General features: G+C 41.6%; 1 protein-coding gene across 5 annotated transcripts in view; it reads right to left on the bottom strand.

The window, feature by feature from the left end:
- ptpn3 (protein tyrosine phosphatase non-receptor type 3) overlaps positions 1-15862 on the bottom strand; it is a 177946-nt gene that overhangs the window by 134593 nt on the left and 27491 nt on the right. For all 5 annotated transcript variants that reach the window (XM_033049671.1, XM_033049665.1, XM_033049650.1 and 2 more), the window contains exon 2: positions 8465-8619. In XM_033049671.1, the coding sequence (XP_032905562.1) occupies positions 8465-8602 (138 nt within the window). In that variant the 5' untranslated portion in view covers positions 8603-8619. The remainder of the gene's footprint in view (positions 1-8464; positions 8620-15862) is intronic.

Consider the following 15862-nt stretch of genomic DNA (forward strand, 5'->3'; position numbering starts at 1 on the left):
CATGATTTTATAATGAGGTCACCCCTCAGCCTCCGTTGCTCCAGATTCATTATGCCAGCAGTACACAGTGGCTGTTTTTTTCGCATCAAGTAGAAAAAGCACTCCAGTTATTCTCCCAGGCTACCCTGACAGTTCCTTCAAAACTTGCAACCTCCATCACCAAGGAAGACAAGGGGACCTGTCAAATGAGAATGCCCCAACCTGCAAGGTTCCTTTCCAACGCTTAGATCATCCTGACTTTGAAATATAATCGCTGTTCTTCCGTCATCAAAGGGTCTAATTCCTGGAAATCCCTAATCAACAGCACTGAGGGAGCATCTTTGATCGAAGTCCACCTCTGTAGAAAGTTTAGTCTTGGATTTTACTTATTCCCAAAGCTGGGTGCAGTGGATTTTGCTTTGTAAATATTTGTTGGGTATGTTTTCCAAGTGTTCATTCGTTCAGACTAATAGTCATTACCAACCTTTCAAAAAACATCTGAAAGTAGGTGAGAATTGACGAATTGTAGCACGAAGAAAAGCAAACAGTGCACAGCGGGCAAAAAAATAATTGTTGGAGGAACTCAGCAGGTCAGGCAGCATCAGTGGAAGGAATGGACACGTGACATTTTGGGTAAGGACGCTTGTTCAGTCTGACCCATTAATCTCATTCAGCCGTTTGTTTTTTTTGGTCAAGTTTCCAGCATTTGCAGGTTCTCATGTCCCTGAGTGCTATGAGCACTGGGAAGATAGTGAGTTCAAGGGAAGGAAAACAGGTGGATGGTACGGTAATTATCCAAAATGGCCCTACTGGAAATGCTTCTGGATCGGATGTATAGGACAATTTTCCACTGCCTGGTAGCTTGTTTAATCTCTTCCAGCCCAACATGCATTTGAAAGCACTGTGCAACTCTGATGGTGGTCTAATGTATCCACATTTCCTTCAGTTATCAAATGGTTCAATTGTTCTTTATTGTCATATGTACCAAGGTTCATTCCTTTTTTGCATACAGTTCAGTAAATTATTACTATACATAAACACAATCCCAGATTAAGTACAAATGTATAGAAATTGCCCAAAGAGACCATATGCAAGAGTTGCCAGGTTTTTACGCTATTTTCAAAGTCCAAGTCGTAACTGGCCATAAAGGCCCTTGGCCTGGTGGCGTTACAGGGCTGTCCTCTCCAAGTGAAGTTGTAAGCCTCCTCCACTGTTCAGTGCTGCTGCAGATCACGCTGGTCCGAGCGCTCTGTCTCCTGGCGTGCTCGATCCAGTCGAGCCCCATGCTGCTGCAAGGCCTCCAGTCATCACCTCGATCAGGATTGGCCAGCGAACTGTCATCTCTCTTCTCGTCCGGCCACCATTCAACCTTTGTGCCCCAGGGGCGCCTCTACAACTGACCTTGAGGGCACGGAAAGAAAGACCCTGACTCTGGTCCTCAGGGACAAGCAGGGGCCAGGCTTGGTGGCTTCCCTCTTCAAGCAGATTTCCTTGTTCCGCAGCAGACTGGCCAGGCTTGTTGCTGAGGGATGGCCATGCAGTATGGCAGACTTCAAGAAGTAAATTTTAAAATACACCTCCCCTTTGCCTTTTCATTTTCTTTGATGGTCCTTTTAATCCCCCTCTTTGATCAAGCTTTAGAATACTGTGCACTGTCATACTTCCTCTGATTCCATTCATAGAAACATAGAAATTAGGTGCAGGAGTAGGCCATTCGGCCCTTCGAGCCTGCACCGCCATTCAATATGATCATGGCTGATCATCCAACTCAGTATCCCGTACCTTTCTCTCCATACCCTCTGATCCCCTTAGCCACAAGGGCCACATCTAACTCCCTCTTAAATATAGCCAATGAACTGGCCTCGACTACCCTCTGTGGCAGAGAGTTCCAGAGATTCACCACTCTCTGTGTGAAAAAAGTTCTTCTCATCTCGGTTTTAAAGGATTTCCCCCTTATCCTTAAGCTGTGACCCCTTGTCATTCGTACTGCCATTGAAAGTTTCACATGATTTATCAACTACAACATTTAGTACAACTACAACATTTTAATTGCAGATGTCCTTCATTCAAAGTGATGAATTGAGATCCTAACTAACCATTTTCCTGTATAGCATATTCTATACCAGAGTAAGAGATGACTTGCTGACATAAACTAAATTTAATTTCAAAGCATTTGTACTTTGAAATTTTCCTGTTATATAATTGCTTTACTGCTTTGTTGGAACATGCAATCAGATTATGAAATAATATTTTTAACAGCATGTATCCATTTAGAAATTGAAAACTAATGTTTATTTAGCCTGCCTGGTTAGCAGTCCTTAAATAATTATTTTAGAGACTTCTTGGCTGTTATGCATTCAAAACACATCAGACCCGACAAGCTTTACATTATAAAATTGTAATACGAGATGTGATCAGTTCAGTTCAATACTTTCAGCCTGCTATTAAAACAACAACTCCATTATGAGTTTTTGCACCTATGCAATTTTTAAATATATATTTAGATTTCTCTAAGTATAGCAACCTTTGTCATCTGCTATTCTTCATACACAAGAGATCCAAATGATTGGATTTTGGCTGCACTCTGGTCGATTATGGACCATATCCCCCACTTCGGGGCAACATTTGTTGGTCAGTCAAAAGTACTGATCATTCACTCTTCTAAACTTCATTTTCTCCAAAACATTTTTGAATATTTTATATAACTTCAAATATTTATTTCGCAATAATCTGATTTTAAGATTTATTTGCCAATTTAGTAATTGTAGAACTTAAGTTCATGTCATAGGTGCAGAATTAGACCATTCGGACCATTGAGTTAACTCTGCCATTTAATCATGGCTGATCTATCTTTCCCTCTCAACATAATTCTCTTGCCTTCTCTCCGTGACCTTTGACACCCCTACTAATCAAGAACCTGTCAATCTCTGCTTGAAAAAAAGCTAGACGGCCTCCACACCCCTTTCTGGCAATTAATTCTGCAGATTCCCACCCTCTGGCTAAAAAAATTCCTCCTCATCTCCTTTCTAAAGGTACGTCCTTTTATTCCGAGGCTGTGTCCTAGATTCTCCCACTAGTAGCACGCTATCCAGGCCTTTCATTATTCAGTAAGTTTCAATGAGGTCCCTGCTCATTCTTCTAAACTCCAGCGAGTACAGGCCCAGAGCCTTCAAATGCTCATCATACGTTAACATAATCAACACCAGCATATCCTTTTCAAATATGGGGCCCAAAACTGTTCACAATAGTCCAAATGAGGTCTGACTAGTGACTTATAAAGCCTCATAATTACATCCCTGTTTTTATATTTTACCCCTCACTAAATAAATGCCTTCCTGACTACCGATTACAAATTAACCTTATGGGAATCCTACATCAGCACTCGCAAGTCCTTTTGCACCTCTGATTTCTGAATCCTCTCCCCATTTAGAAAATGGTCTATGCCTTTATTCCTTTGTCTATCCTGTTATTCACTTCCCCAAAGAACAGATTTGTCAGACAATATCCCCACTTCACAAAGAAACAATGACCTGTCCATTTTATCATGTGCTTCTGGGTACAGGTACTCGGAAAATTCATCCTTAATAATGGACTGTTACCAACCATTGAAGTCAGGCTAATGACCTATAGTTTCCCATCTTGTGTCTTGCTCCATTCTTGAACAGTGGAGTATCATTTGCACATTTCCAGTCCTCTGGGATCACTCCTGGCTCGAATGATTCTTGACAGATCACTACTAATGCCTCCACAATCTCTAAAGCTACCTCTTTCAGAACATTGGGGTGTAGTCCATCTGGTCCAGGTGACGTATCCACCTTCAGTTTTATCAGAACTATCAATGTTTGCTTAAATGATTCAAGAATTTTCTCTGAAAGGTAATAAATAAGTTTCATTCACACTTTGTCAAATTTGCAATCAACTTTATACAGAATGCCTGCTTAATAACATTCAATGGAGAATCTGAAAAAAAACTGGTCTTGACTTCTTTCCTGTAATCAAAACGACTGACCTTACATTGCTCAGGTCTTGAGTAGAAACAAATTATTATTCAGTTTAAAATATTTATGCACTTTATAATAAGGTCATTTTCTACAAATCCTTCAAGACCAGAAACAGCCAGCTTATTTTGCTGAAGACCTGAATCAGAACTAGCTATGCTCTGACCAAACTGTTTCAGACCAATTATAACACTAGCATCTACCGGAAAATATGTATCATTTCCTATTTATGTCTGCAAAAGGCAGGACATGTAATCTGTTGATTACTGTATAATCTTCTCATAAATTAACAAAATGATAGAAGACACTTTTCAGCTATTTGTATTTCCCAATGTAAAAGAGACTGCATCGCAAACATCAAATGCAGCATACTAAATTAAATCAATGCATCACTTGGAAGAGGGCTAGGATCCCTGAATGATGGGAAAGGATGATATAAAAGTGCAGGTATTGTATATACTACAACTGCATGTGAAAATGTGAGAACTTGAGAAGGTATTGGTAGAGATAAAAGAGTGAACTAAGAACATAGCAGATAGAACGATTATTTGGAATTACCAAAAGGAGATAACATCATATCGATGATATCAGAAATTACAAAGATTGATCCATTGAACATGAATGAATGAATGAAAGGGGAAATCCTTTAGGACCGAGATGAGAAAAACATTTTTCACGCAGAGTGGTGAGTCTCTGGAACTCTCTGCCACAGATGGTAGTTGAGGCCAGTTCATTGGCTATATTTAAGAGGGAGTTAGATGTGGCCCTTGTGGCTAAAGGGATCAGGGGGTATGGAGAGAAGGCAGGTACAGGATACTGAGTTGGATGATCAGCCATGATCATATTGAATGGCGGTGCAGGCTCGAAGGGCCGAATGGCCTACTCCTGCACCTATTTTCTATGTTTCTATGAATGTTTATTGGCCAAGTATATTCACATACAAGGAATCTGCCTCGGTGCTCCGCCCGCACGTGACAACATGACATAGTGACAGTAAGGAATGACACATAAAACATTAAAAATAAAACATTATCGCGTAAACATACAAATTAAATAAAATACCAGAGCAAAAGGAGGCTACAGATTTTTGTTTATTGAGTAGAGCTACTACTCGTGGAAAAAAAGCAGTTTTTATGTCTGGCTGTGGCAGCTTTGACAGTCTGGAGGGAAGTGATTCAGAGTTGGTGGCCACGGTGAGAGGGGTCAGAGATGATTTTACCCGCTCGCTTCCTGGCCCTTGTAGTGTACAGTTCGTCAATGGAGGGAAGGCTGCAGCCAATAAGGTAAGTCAGATAAGGAAGGTGAGGACAAAGGGAACCCTATCCTTCTTCTGGGTAGTAGTGAAAGGAGTGAGTATAGAAGTGCAGGATATGGCATGTGGTTTATTTGAATTTTCTATCTTATTCTGACTTCCAAGCTTGATGGACAGCATTCCATCTTCTGACAGCATGTTAGAATCCTCAGGGTAAGTATTGATCAACAAATTTCATCTAGCTTTTCCATTTTGTAATCAAAATTAGGCAGTCAAGATGAAAGGTTGACATCCCAAAGCGTTAACTGTTATCCTCTTCAGAGATGCAGCCTGACGTGGAATATTCCCACCGTTTCCTAAATTCACAACTGCTTTTTCTTCATTTAGGTTGTTTTCCAAAAGATTCTGATGCATGATTCCCTAATCCCGCGTTCCTCCTGCAACTTCGCAAAACAAACCAATTAATTGCCCATAATCTAACTGAATGGCTCAAAATGTCAACCAGCCTTTGTGTTTTTGACATCTTGCACCCTTTTACATTAGCTGTTGAATTGTTGCACAATGAACAGTCACACCATTAAGCTGTTAGCATTGTTATTAAGGTGGCCTGATGACCTGGCAAATTATTACAGGCATGTGGGTGATTCTTCAGTAAGTGTCTACTTTGAATTTTCTTGAAACACAATTATAAAACTTCAATTTTTGCAGCTTTGAATGTTGTTTCACATAGATGAACATCTCTACTATGGGAAAAATATGTTTGGCGCAATCTTTTAAAGAATTTAATTCATTTTTTCCCTCTATTTTTTCCAGGTTGCCATTGTTATGATGAACAACACCAAGTCAAGTCAAGACAAGTCAAGATAGTTTATTGTCATGTGTCCCAGATAGGACAATGAAATTTTTGTTTGCTGCAGCACAACAGAATATTGTAGGCATAAATACAGATCAGTGTGTCCATATACCATAGAATATATATATACACACACAAAAATAAACAGAAAAAGTGCAATAGGCTGTAATAGTTCAGTTTGTTTGAAGTGTGTTTAATAATCTGATGGCTGTGGGGAAGAAGCTGTTCCTGAACCTGGATATTGCAGATTTCAGGCTCCTGTACCTTCTACCTGATAGCAGCGGAGAGATGAGTATGTGGCCAGGATGGTGTGGGTCCTTGATGATGCTGGTAGCTTTTTTGAGGCAGCGAGTGTGTGATAGATCCCCTCGATGGTAGGGAGGCCAGAGCCGATGATAGACTGGGCAGTGTTTACAACTTGTTGCAGCCTTTTACGCTCCTGGACGCTCAGGTTGCCGAACCAAGCCACGATGCAACTGGTCAGCATGCTCTCTACTGTGCACCTGTAGAAGTTCGAGAGTGTCCTCCTTGACATACCGACTCTCCGTAATCTCCTCAGGAAGTAGAGGCGCTGATGTGCTTTCTTTATGATTGCATGGGACCAGGAGAGATCTTTGGAAATATGCACGCCCAGAAATGTGAATTTCTTGACCCTTTCCACCATCGACCCGTTGATATAAACGGGACTGTGGGTCCCCATCCTACCCCTTCCGAAGTCCACAATCAGTTCCTTGGTTTTGCTGGTGTTGAGAACAAGTTATTGTGCTGGCATCATTTGGTCAATCGGTCGATCTCACTTCTATACTCTGACTCATCACCATCAGTGATGCGTCCAACAACAGTGGTGTCGTCGGCGAACTTGATGGTGGAGTTCACACTATGTCCGGCTATGCAATCATGAGTATAGAGAGTACAGCAGAGGGCTGAGCACGCACCCTTGAGGTGCTACCGTGCTGATTGTTATCGAGGATGACACATTTCCACCAATACGGACAGACTGTGGTCTGTGAATGACGAAGTCGAGGATCCAATTGCAGAGGGATGCGCAGATACCCAGATCTAAGAGCTTGGTAACCAGCTTGGAGGGAATGATGGTATTAAATGTCGAGCGGTAGTCAATGAATAATAGCCTGACATATGAGTTTTGTTGTCCAGAGCGGAATAGAGGGCCAATGAGATTGCATCCACCGTTGATCTGTTGTGGCGGTAAGCGAACTGCAGTGGGTCCAGGTTTTGGTCGAGGTATGAGTAGATTTGCGCCATGATCAGCCTCTCAAAGCACTTCATCACCACAGACGTTAGTGCCACTGGTCGAGTCATTGAGGCACATCACCTTGCTCTTCTTGGGCACCGGTATTATTGATGCCCTTTTAAAGCAGGTGGGGACCTCAGGCCTCAGAAGTGAGAGGTTGAAAATGTCCGTAAAAACTCCAGCCAGTTGGTCCTCACAGGTTTTTAAAACACGCTCGGGTATACCATCAGGTCCAGGCGTTTCCGAGGGTTCACCCCTCTGAAGGATCTTCTGACGTCGGCCTCTGTGACTGTGACCGAAATACCATCACGGCGAATGGGGGCTCGAGGTTTAAGAAAATATAATCAAATATTTGCCACACTTTCAAATTATAGAGTATCTTCCTCAAATAAACCACCCAAAAAAAAGTTTTCAGTCCAACACATTGATTTTAAAACTTCTAAAATTTTAAAGAGAGAGAGAAAAAAAAAACTCAGAGAGACAGGGAGTGCCCGCAACCCCCACCACACGTCGAGTCCACGCTCTCTGCCCCTTCCCCGTCCCCCACCCTCACCAGTCCCCACCCCGCGCCCCCGACACGGGGACCATTGATTGCCTCCATAAATTCCATAATTTTCCTTGGGGGTAATTAGCTCCGGGGGTCCCCTGGAGGACGAGGCCAAACGGGTCCTACTTGGTCTAGTTTATCATTAAAAATGTCATAGCTTTATCTACAGAAAAATCTGTGTAATGTGTGTCCATAATATAGAGAAGTCATAAAATGGCCAAGCACGTGACAAGTCAAGGGCACTGCATGTTGGATAGTTCAGTTTATTTGGAACCATAGAAGAAACAAAACTACACCATTATTTTGAATATTTTCAGAAGTATTAAATTCAATGAGTGCCCTAGTCAAAGCAGTATGTACAACATTGAACAGTTTGATGGCTGTTCAAGCTATGAACTTCTATGAATTCACGCAATAGATACGAGATGCTCATGTCAGATGAAAATGTACAAAAATGAAGTCTGTGTGTGATAGTGCTCATTATGTCAAAAACCAATTGATTATTTTTGTTCTAATGTAGTGAAATGGTGAATAAGTATTATTCACACTTAACGACTGCCAACAGAACACAGAAGCAACTTACATTGATTTTGAAGCTCTGCACACTACTATCCAGGAAGTGAACATTGCAGACAACTTCTGATCGATGTTTGTCTCGTGGCATCTCGAGAACACGCACGTGGTTTGTCCTCCCACCTAGCGCACGAAATCGTGATGTCATCACTACACCTCCGATATCTAAAAGTGAAAATGAATAGGATAAGCTTACAACAAAACTTTCTCTTTCATTGAAGCCGTTACCTCATGACTGATGAATTATCCCTGATACCTATTTCTTCCTCATCTCCAAATTGTTGGATAATAGTTTAGTAACATTTCCAAACATGCAATCAGGTTCCATGTTTACAACGGTACCATGTCTCATTCCTCCACAGGCAATTAACTTTTCTGTTGCCTGCTTCTAGAACTCCAATATCACACTTTAACTTTAAACCATTTAAAATTCTGCTGTCAAATATGATCTTGCACATTCTTTTCATCCATAACCTCCATGTTTGCTGGTGTTTCTTACTCCTGCTTTCCCAGGTCCCAATTTCTTTAATTCCGAGCCTTGTTTTTAAAAGCAAAGTAACTTTGATGTCCTGGGCCTCCTCCATGGCCAGAGTAAGTCCCACCGCAAATTGGAGGAGCAGCACCTCATATTTTGCTTGGGCAGTTTACACCCCAGTGGCATGAACATTGACTTCTCCAATTTCAGGTAGTCCTTGCTTTCTCCCTCCTTCCCCTCCCCTCCCCAGCTCTCCCATAGCCTACTGTCTCCGCCTCTTCATTTCTTCTTCTTCTCCCCCCCCCCCCCCACATCAGTCTGAAGAACTTATGATGTTTTAATAGCACCTCCAAAAAAATAAAAATCTACCATGTAAAAGGACAAATGCAGCCATCTTCCTACAAGCTTCCCAAGTCACAGAATTTCCCAGCTTGGAAATATATTGGCATTCCTTCAGTGCTGAAACCCCCTATGTAGGTATAACTTTGTCAGATAAAATACAGCAGTTCAAGGAAGTGGCTTGCCATCACCTGGAATTAAGAAGAATGGGTAGGAAATGCTAGTCTTATCAGTGAAACTCATCTAAAAGACAAAAAGATTTTGCCAAATTTATTTCAACATAACTCGTGCTACATAAACTTCATATCCAAAACACATTAAAACAAAACATTTATTGTTCAGAAATTGATTTTTTAAAATGTTTTAAAATTGTTTTCAGTATTGAAATTGTACTCCAATCCACAGAACCTGGCTGAAAATAAGTCACCCAAAACACACTGTAAAAAATGCCAGAGACAGATTTGTATTTCGTACCCGGGGATAATGCTCCATGCGACGTAACTGAGTCAAATCAATTTTGTTTTGACTCGCCAGCTGACTATTTTCCCTCTGAACCAGATCAAGAGATCCAAATGGGCCTTGGGCATCAGGAACTGGAGGCCTCAGAAATCATATTGCATAAACCATAATGCCCTGCTTCCAAATGCACAAACAGCCTATCTGAAGGCAAGGCTCTCATTGGAGCCACAAATTATTTTAAAACTAGGAGGCTATATTTTTAAATATCAAGTACATAATTAGTAATGCTTCTGCACTATTTGAAAACAAACATATGAAACATTAATAAATAAAAACATAAACAATTAAGTTACATTATCCACGTACCTTCGAGCTCAGGAATCCACATTCATAACGGGGTCCAATAGGAAGAACAAGATGGATTTCCCAGTATCATACTGGGAAAATCCCAGTACATTTGAGCTTTGGCACCAAACTTAGGCCTCTCGCACTACTGGCCACTTTCCATAAACCTGAAGTCATCCACACCTTACTGATGTTACAAGAAATAAACTCCATTCACCTTTCATTCCTGTGCTTGTAAACCAACACAAATTTCTAATTAATCATCATTTTGGTTTCCAAATGCTTCCAAAACTTTGTTCTTAGTTGCTCTGTGATCTCTTCCAGCCTTACAGTGTATAAAGGCACCAGCTATTCCATCAAATCTTAAGCCTTATGCAATCCAAATTTAATTGCTGTAACATTGACAGCCAAGTCTTCATCAATGGCTGTCTTGTGGGCAACACTATTGTTAATCATCTGATGTATGCAGATGACCTGGTCCTGCTCTGTCCATTTTGTTACTCTTTCATCCTTTAAGAAGCTCCTTAAAAGCTATCTTTCATTGATGTGGTAGGGAAGCTATTCGAGAGGATTCATCAGGATGATTTACTTGCATTTAGAAGACTATGGGTAAATTCATTTAGTTTAGATTATTAATGTCATGTAGTGAAAAGCTTTTGTTTGCATGCTATCCAGTCAAAAATCATACATACAGAACACAGATAAAGGATAACGGGTACAACATTTAATGCAAGATAAAGTTCGATGAAAGGTCTTCAATGAGGTAGATGGGAGGTCAGGATCACACTCTAGTTGATGAGATGACCGTTCAGTTGCCTGATAACAGCTGGGAAGAAACTGTCCTTGAATCTGGAAGTATGTGTTTTCAAACATCTGTACCTCTTGTCTAATGGAAAAGGGGAGATGTGGGAGGGACCGGGAGCGAGACTGGTCCTTGATTTTGCTGGTGACCTTGCAGAGGCAGCATGAAGTACAAGATGTTAAATATTTCTTACACATCCAAACCTCAGAGAAAGAAGAGTGGGTCACATTCATGGTATTTGGAGCTCTCGAAACAACCTTCTCTACATTGTCAAGGCCATATGTAGACCAGGTAACAGCTGCATTCTGCCAATTTTGGCCACCCTGATCTCCTATTTCAACTCCCCATTCCCACACCAACCTCTGTCTTTGACCTTCACCACTGCCAGGGTGAAGGCAAATGCAAACTCGACATACAACAATTCATTTTCTAACTGGGTAACCCAATATTATGAATACAAAAATTTCCAATTTCAGAAAGCCTACATTCCTTGTGCACCTTCCTCTCTCCTGATCCACAAAGATTGCGTTCCTGAAAAGAGAGCACCTCGGACATCCTGAAGTGGAAAGCTTCATCTCAAGAAATAATGAAGTTGAGACAGAGAAACTGATCCTTTCAAGGGACAGGATATGAGGAGGTGTGGTCATGATGATGTGGGTTTGCGGTAAATGTCACCTGAGATAGAAGCAGATGGATCAACAAAGGGGAGAGATGTGTCAGAAATGTTCCAACTCTTAAAGTGAGACTTATCTACCTTTGTACTCTGCAACTCTTATGTTCCATTAATCTTCCCAATTATTTGCTCAAACTTTAATGCCAACTCTGTATTTCAAGGAGACTCAGATTCCTCTGAACAGCAAGGTTCTCATATCAACCATCCTCCTAATTCACCATAGTTCAGCACACATTTTTATACTGTCACAGTTTCCTCTCACATGATCAGAAGGATTGGTCTACTGTAGTTATATAAAATTGTTATGACTAAGCAGTCACTGCCACATGGATCAAATCCAACTATTTTGTACTCAGTGTTAAAAAAAAATCTTGGACCAACACCCATCTTTACAGTGATCTACTGAGTCACTCTTTAGGAGCCTGGAGTAAAAGTGGTTTAATTTTGTTGCAGCACAAAGTAACAACAAAGGAAAACCATGTATGATCGTAATCCAAACAATGGTATATTTTAAAAAGCAAAACCTATAGGTTTCTTCCATCTGCAATAAAGTTCACCATACTAGACTTCACACTGCAAAAATTATCTCTTTGGGATGGCAACCAATTACAAGGCCAGAGAGAGCAAAATACCTATATTTGGGAATATTAGAGGTATTGAATATAATATGAGCAGTTGCAAATAAATTAGGACGCGATACATACATTTAAGCAGATTGAAGACAAATGATTTGGAATAAGCAGATATAAAAATTCACAGCAGATCATATAGAAAATGGAAGGTTTAATATTAAATATAATAATTTCCACAATGTACTTGAAAAGCTGTGAATAGTTCTTTCACAACAAAATTGTCATAAATTCAAGTCCCTAGTTTGTGCAATGTTTCGAGAAAATATACATTTCCTAAATGCATTACTATTTGAGTGCCATTTTGCAAACTTCCCTGCTAACCTTTAACATGCTCAGTAACTTAGAGGGCAAAACCTATTTTTCAAAGAATGTAAATTTGCAGGCACAAACCTGGAACTGCAGAATAGAAGTAATATTTGACCAACTTTAATAATCTTTTAGAATTATTATCAAAGCTCAAATGAAAATGTAAAATGTTTGTTGAATCTTTTAATGATTATTATCATAGAACATACAACATACAGCACAGGAACAGGCCCTTTGGCCCATAATGTCTGTGCCAAACATGTTAAGTTAAACAAATTTCATCAGTCTGCACATGATCCAAGTCCCTCCATTCCCTGCATATTCATGTGCCCATCCAAAAGACTCTAAAATACCACTATCATATCATATCTAACTCCACCACCACTCCTGGCAGCACGTGCCAGGCACATACCACCCTCTGTGTAAAAACAACTTGTCCTGCATATCTCCTTTAAACTTCTCCCCTTTCACCTTACTGCCCTGCCCTTGACTATTTGCTATTTCCATTGATGGAAAAAGTATTCTTACTGTCTACGCTATCTATGCCTTTCATAATTATATATACATCTATCATGTCTCTCCTCGACTTCCGACCTTCCAAAGAAAGCAATCCAAGTTTGTTCGACTTTTTCTTACAGCCAATACTCTCTAATCCAGGCAGCATTTTGGTAATGGCCCTGTCCCACGATGCGAGTTCATTCAAGAGCTCTCCCAAGCTTAAAAAAAAAATCAAACTCGTGGTAAGCACGGAGAATGAACGTAGCGGGTACGTTGGAGCTCGGGGACGTCTCTTAGCGGCTCATAACGCTAACGGCAGCTACTCGGGAAAACTCGCTAATGGCAGGTAAACTCGGGAAGACTCGTGAAGATTTTTCAACATTTACTTATGCATTAAATATTCATAACTAAATGTGGCACTGTTTTTAATGTCACATTTTTGGTGTGCAAATTGGTGGTAAAACAATGAAAACTTGTCTGTCATGAAAAATGTTTTTGACTTTCAGTCTTGAAGTTATCTAATTTATATCTGTTATTTATAAGGTTTCACATGATGGATAGATTTTTTTTTAGAACAGTGTATTGGTGTAAAAAAGTGAATACTAGTCTTGTTCGTGAAAACTCCCCAGTATTGTAAAAATACACATATGCCTTCTTAATCGCTATCTACTTGTGCCTCCAATTTCAGAGAGTTATGGACTTGGACCATAACATTTTTGTTGAAAAATGTCCATGAGTGCCCCGAGTATCGACGAGCGGCCGTTACCGTAAATCTCCGAGTTCGAATCAGGGCAAACTCGGGAGAACTTTTTGAATAAACTCGTAGTGGGACAGGGCTTTAAAAATCCTCAATACGGCATATGCCTCAGTAAGGCATATTCCACTGTCTCGCAGCCACCCGAGCTACTGAGTGAGTTGCTGGCATGATCCCCGACCCCCTCCTTCTCAACGCTCCTGCCATCCCTGCAACTTTACCCCTGGCGGCCCAGCTGTGCTGACCCGGGACAGAGTCCCCACACCCTGTGGAAGGAACTCTCCCCCCCCAGCAGTGCTGTCCTTTGACAGCCACTGTACTGAGGAATAGCCAAGTTTATCTTACTTGGCTAACAATCCAACCTTCGGCCTCCAAGATGCAGGTAAATGTTCGGGCCTTATTTTAAGGTAAAAAATAGTTTTCATCGCCGGGAAATACGTATCGATGCAGTGCCAAATTTCTAAAAATAATTCAGGCAATTCCATATATTCAACTTGCAAAGAGCTCAGTAATAGGTAGGAGGAAGATCTTTAATACTTTGTCATCCATAGTCACTCACAATTTGTTCCCAATAGGTAACAATAGGCATAATCGCTTTTGTGTTGCTTTGTTGAAATGATGTTTCCAATGTTGCTGCTGCTCACTAAAGGTACAATGGGGAATTGATTAACAGGGCCACCTATTGAATCCCCTTGTAATCACGGCTGGCAGGTTACCTATTGGGAATAAATTGTGAGTGACTATGGATGACTTAAAGTATTAAAGATCTTCCTCCTACCTATTACTGGAAGTCTGGCATGCACTTAATTTTTTTGACAATTAAACATGCTGCTTGTTTTGCAACAGGTTGAAAAGAACATGAATATATAATGTTTTCATATCAGTGAAGTCCAATGTGCAGCCTTTTAACAGACTAATATTTTAAAGTACTTTTTTGGAGCTCTTTGATCGTACTTAAGAGCTTTGTCAACTATCTGTCCAAACATTTGCAATCATGCAATTTTAATGCACTCTTTTTTTCAGGAACATAAGTAAGTTCATAAGTCATAGGTGGAACAGGGATATGTATGTCATGCCATGTCAGCAGTGCATCAGTTTTTTCAACTTTTAATTTTTTTTAATTTTTTAGTATGTTTTAAAGTGTGTATTTAATGTTTCTTTGTGTGTCTTGTGTGGGGGGTGGTGTGGGGGGGTAAGGGGGAAACCGCTTCGGTCGCCTCCTCCATGGAGAGGCAACTTTTTCCAGGTCGCCTCCCCCGTGGCCTAACATCAAGGATCGGCGCGGCCTTTCCCGGAGACGCGCCCGGGGCTTCAGCGGCGGGCGCAGCGTGGACTCTCGGCGTGGAGCGGGTGAGCCCTCGCTGGGGCTCGCTGGAGGGGAGCGCTCCGTTTCGCTGGCCCGGGGCTGCTGGCAGCCTGAAGTCGCAGCCTGAAGCCGCGGTCTGCAGAGCTCCAGCTGGTGCGGCGTCTACAGCCCGGGATCCCTCGTGGGGGACCCGGGGGAAGAAGAAGCCATCACTGCCGGCCCGCGGCCAACTTCTACCGCGGGGCCGGCATGGACTTACCATCACCCCTGGAGGGGAGCTTCGACCGCCGGCCCTGCAGTCTACGGTGCTTCTGGCTGCGGCGGAGACTTTAAATCTCGACCGCCGGCCTGCGGCCTACAACAATCTAAAGCCGCGGTCTCCGGTGAGGAAGAGCCGATCCTGGACAGACTCTGGACTCTGGTCCTGTCCACGGGGGGGAAATGGAGGAGGACTGGCCAAATTTTGTGCCTTCCACCACAGTGATGAATGCTGTGGTGGATGTTTGTGTTACATTTTGTGTGTTCTTTATTATTGTATCGCTGCTGACAACCCAAAATTCCACCAGCCTGGCTGTGTGGTCATTAAAATACAATACAATACAATAGGAGAATTAAGCCATTCGACCCATCCAGTCTACTCCACCATTCAATCATGGACGGTCTATCTTTTCCTCTCAATTCCACTCGCGTGCCTTCTCTCCGTAAACCTTGACACCCTTACTAATCAAGAACCTATCAATATCCGCTTTAAAAATACCCAAGAGTTGGCCTCCACAGCCATATGTGGCAATGAATTCCACAGGTTCATCACTCTGACTA

The sequence above is a fragment of the Amblyraja radiata genome, chromosome 2 (assembly GCF_010909765.2).
Source record: "Amblyraja radiata isolate CabotCenter1 chromosome 2, sAmbRad1.1.pri, whole genome shotgun sequence".
Classification (NCBI taxonomy): Eukaryota; Metazoa; Chordata; class Chondrichthyes; order Rajiformes; family Rajidae; genus Amblyraja; species Amblyraja radiata.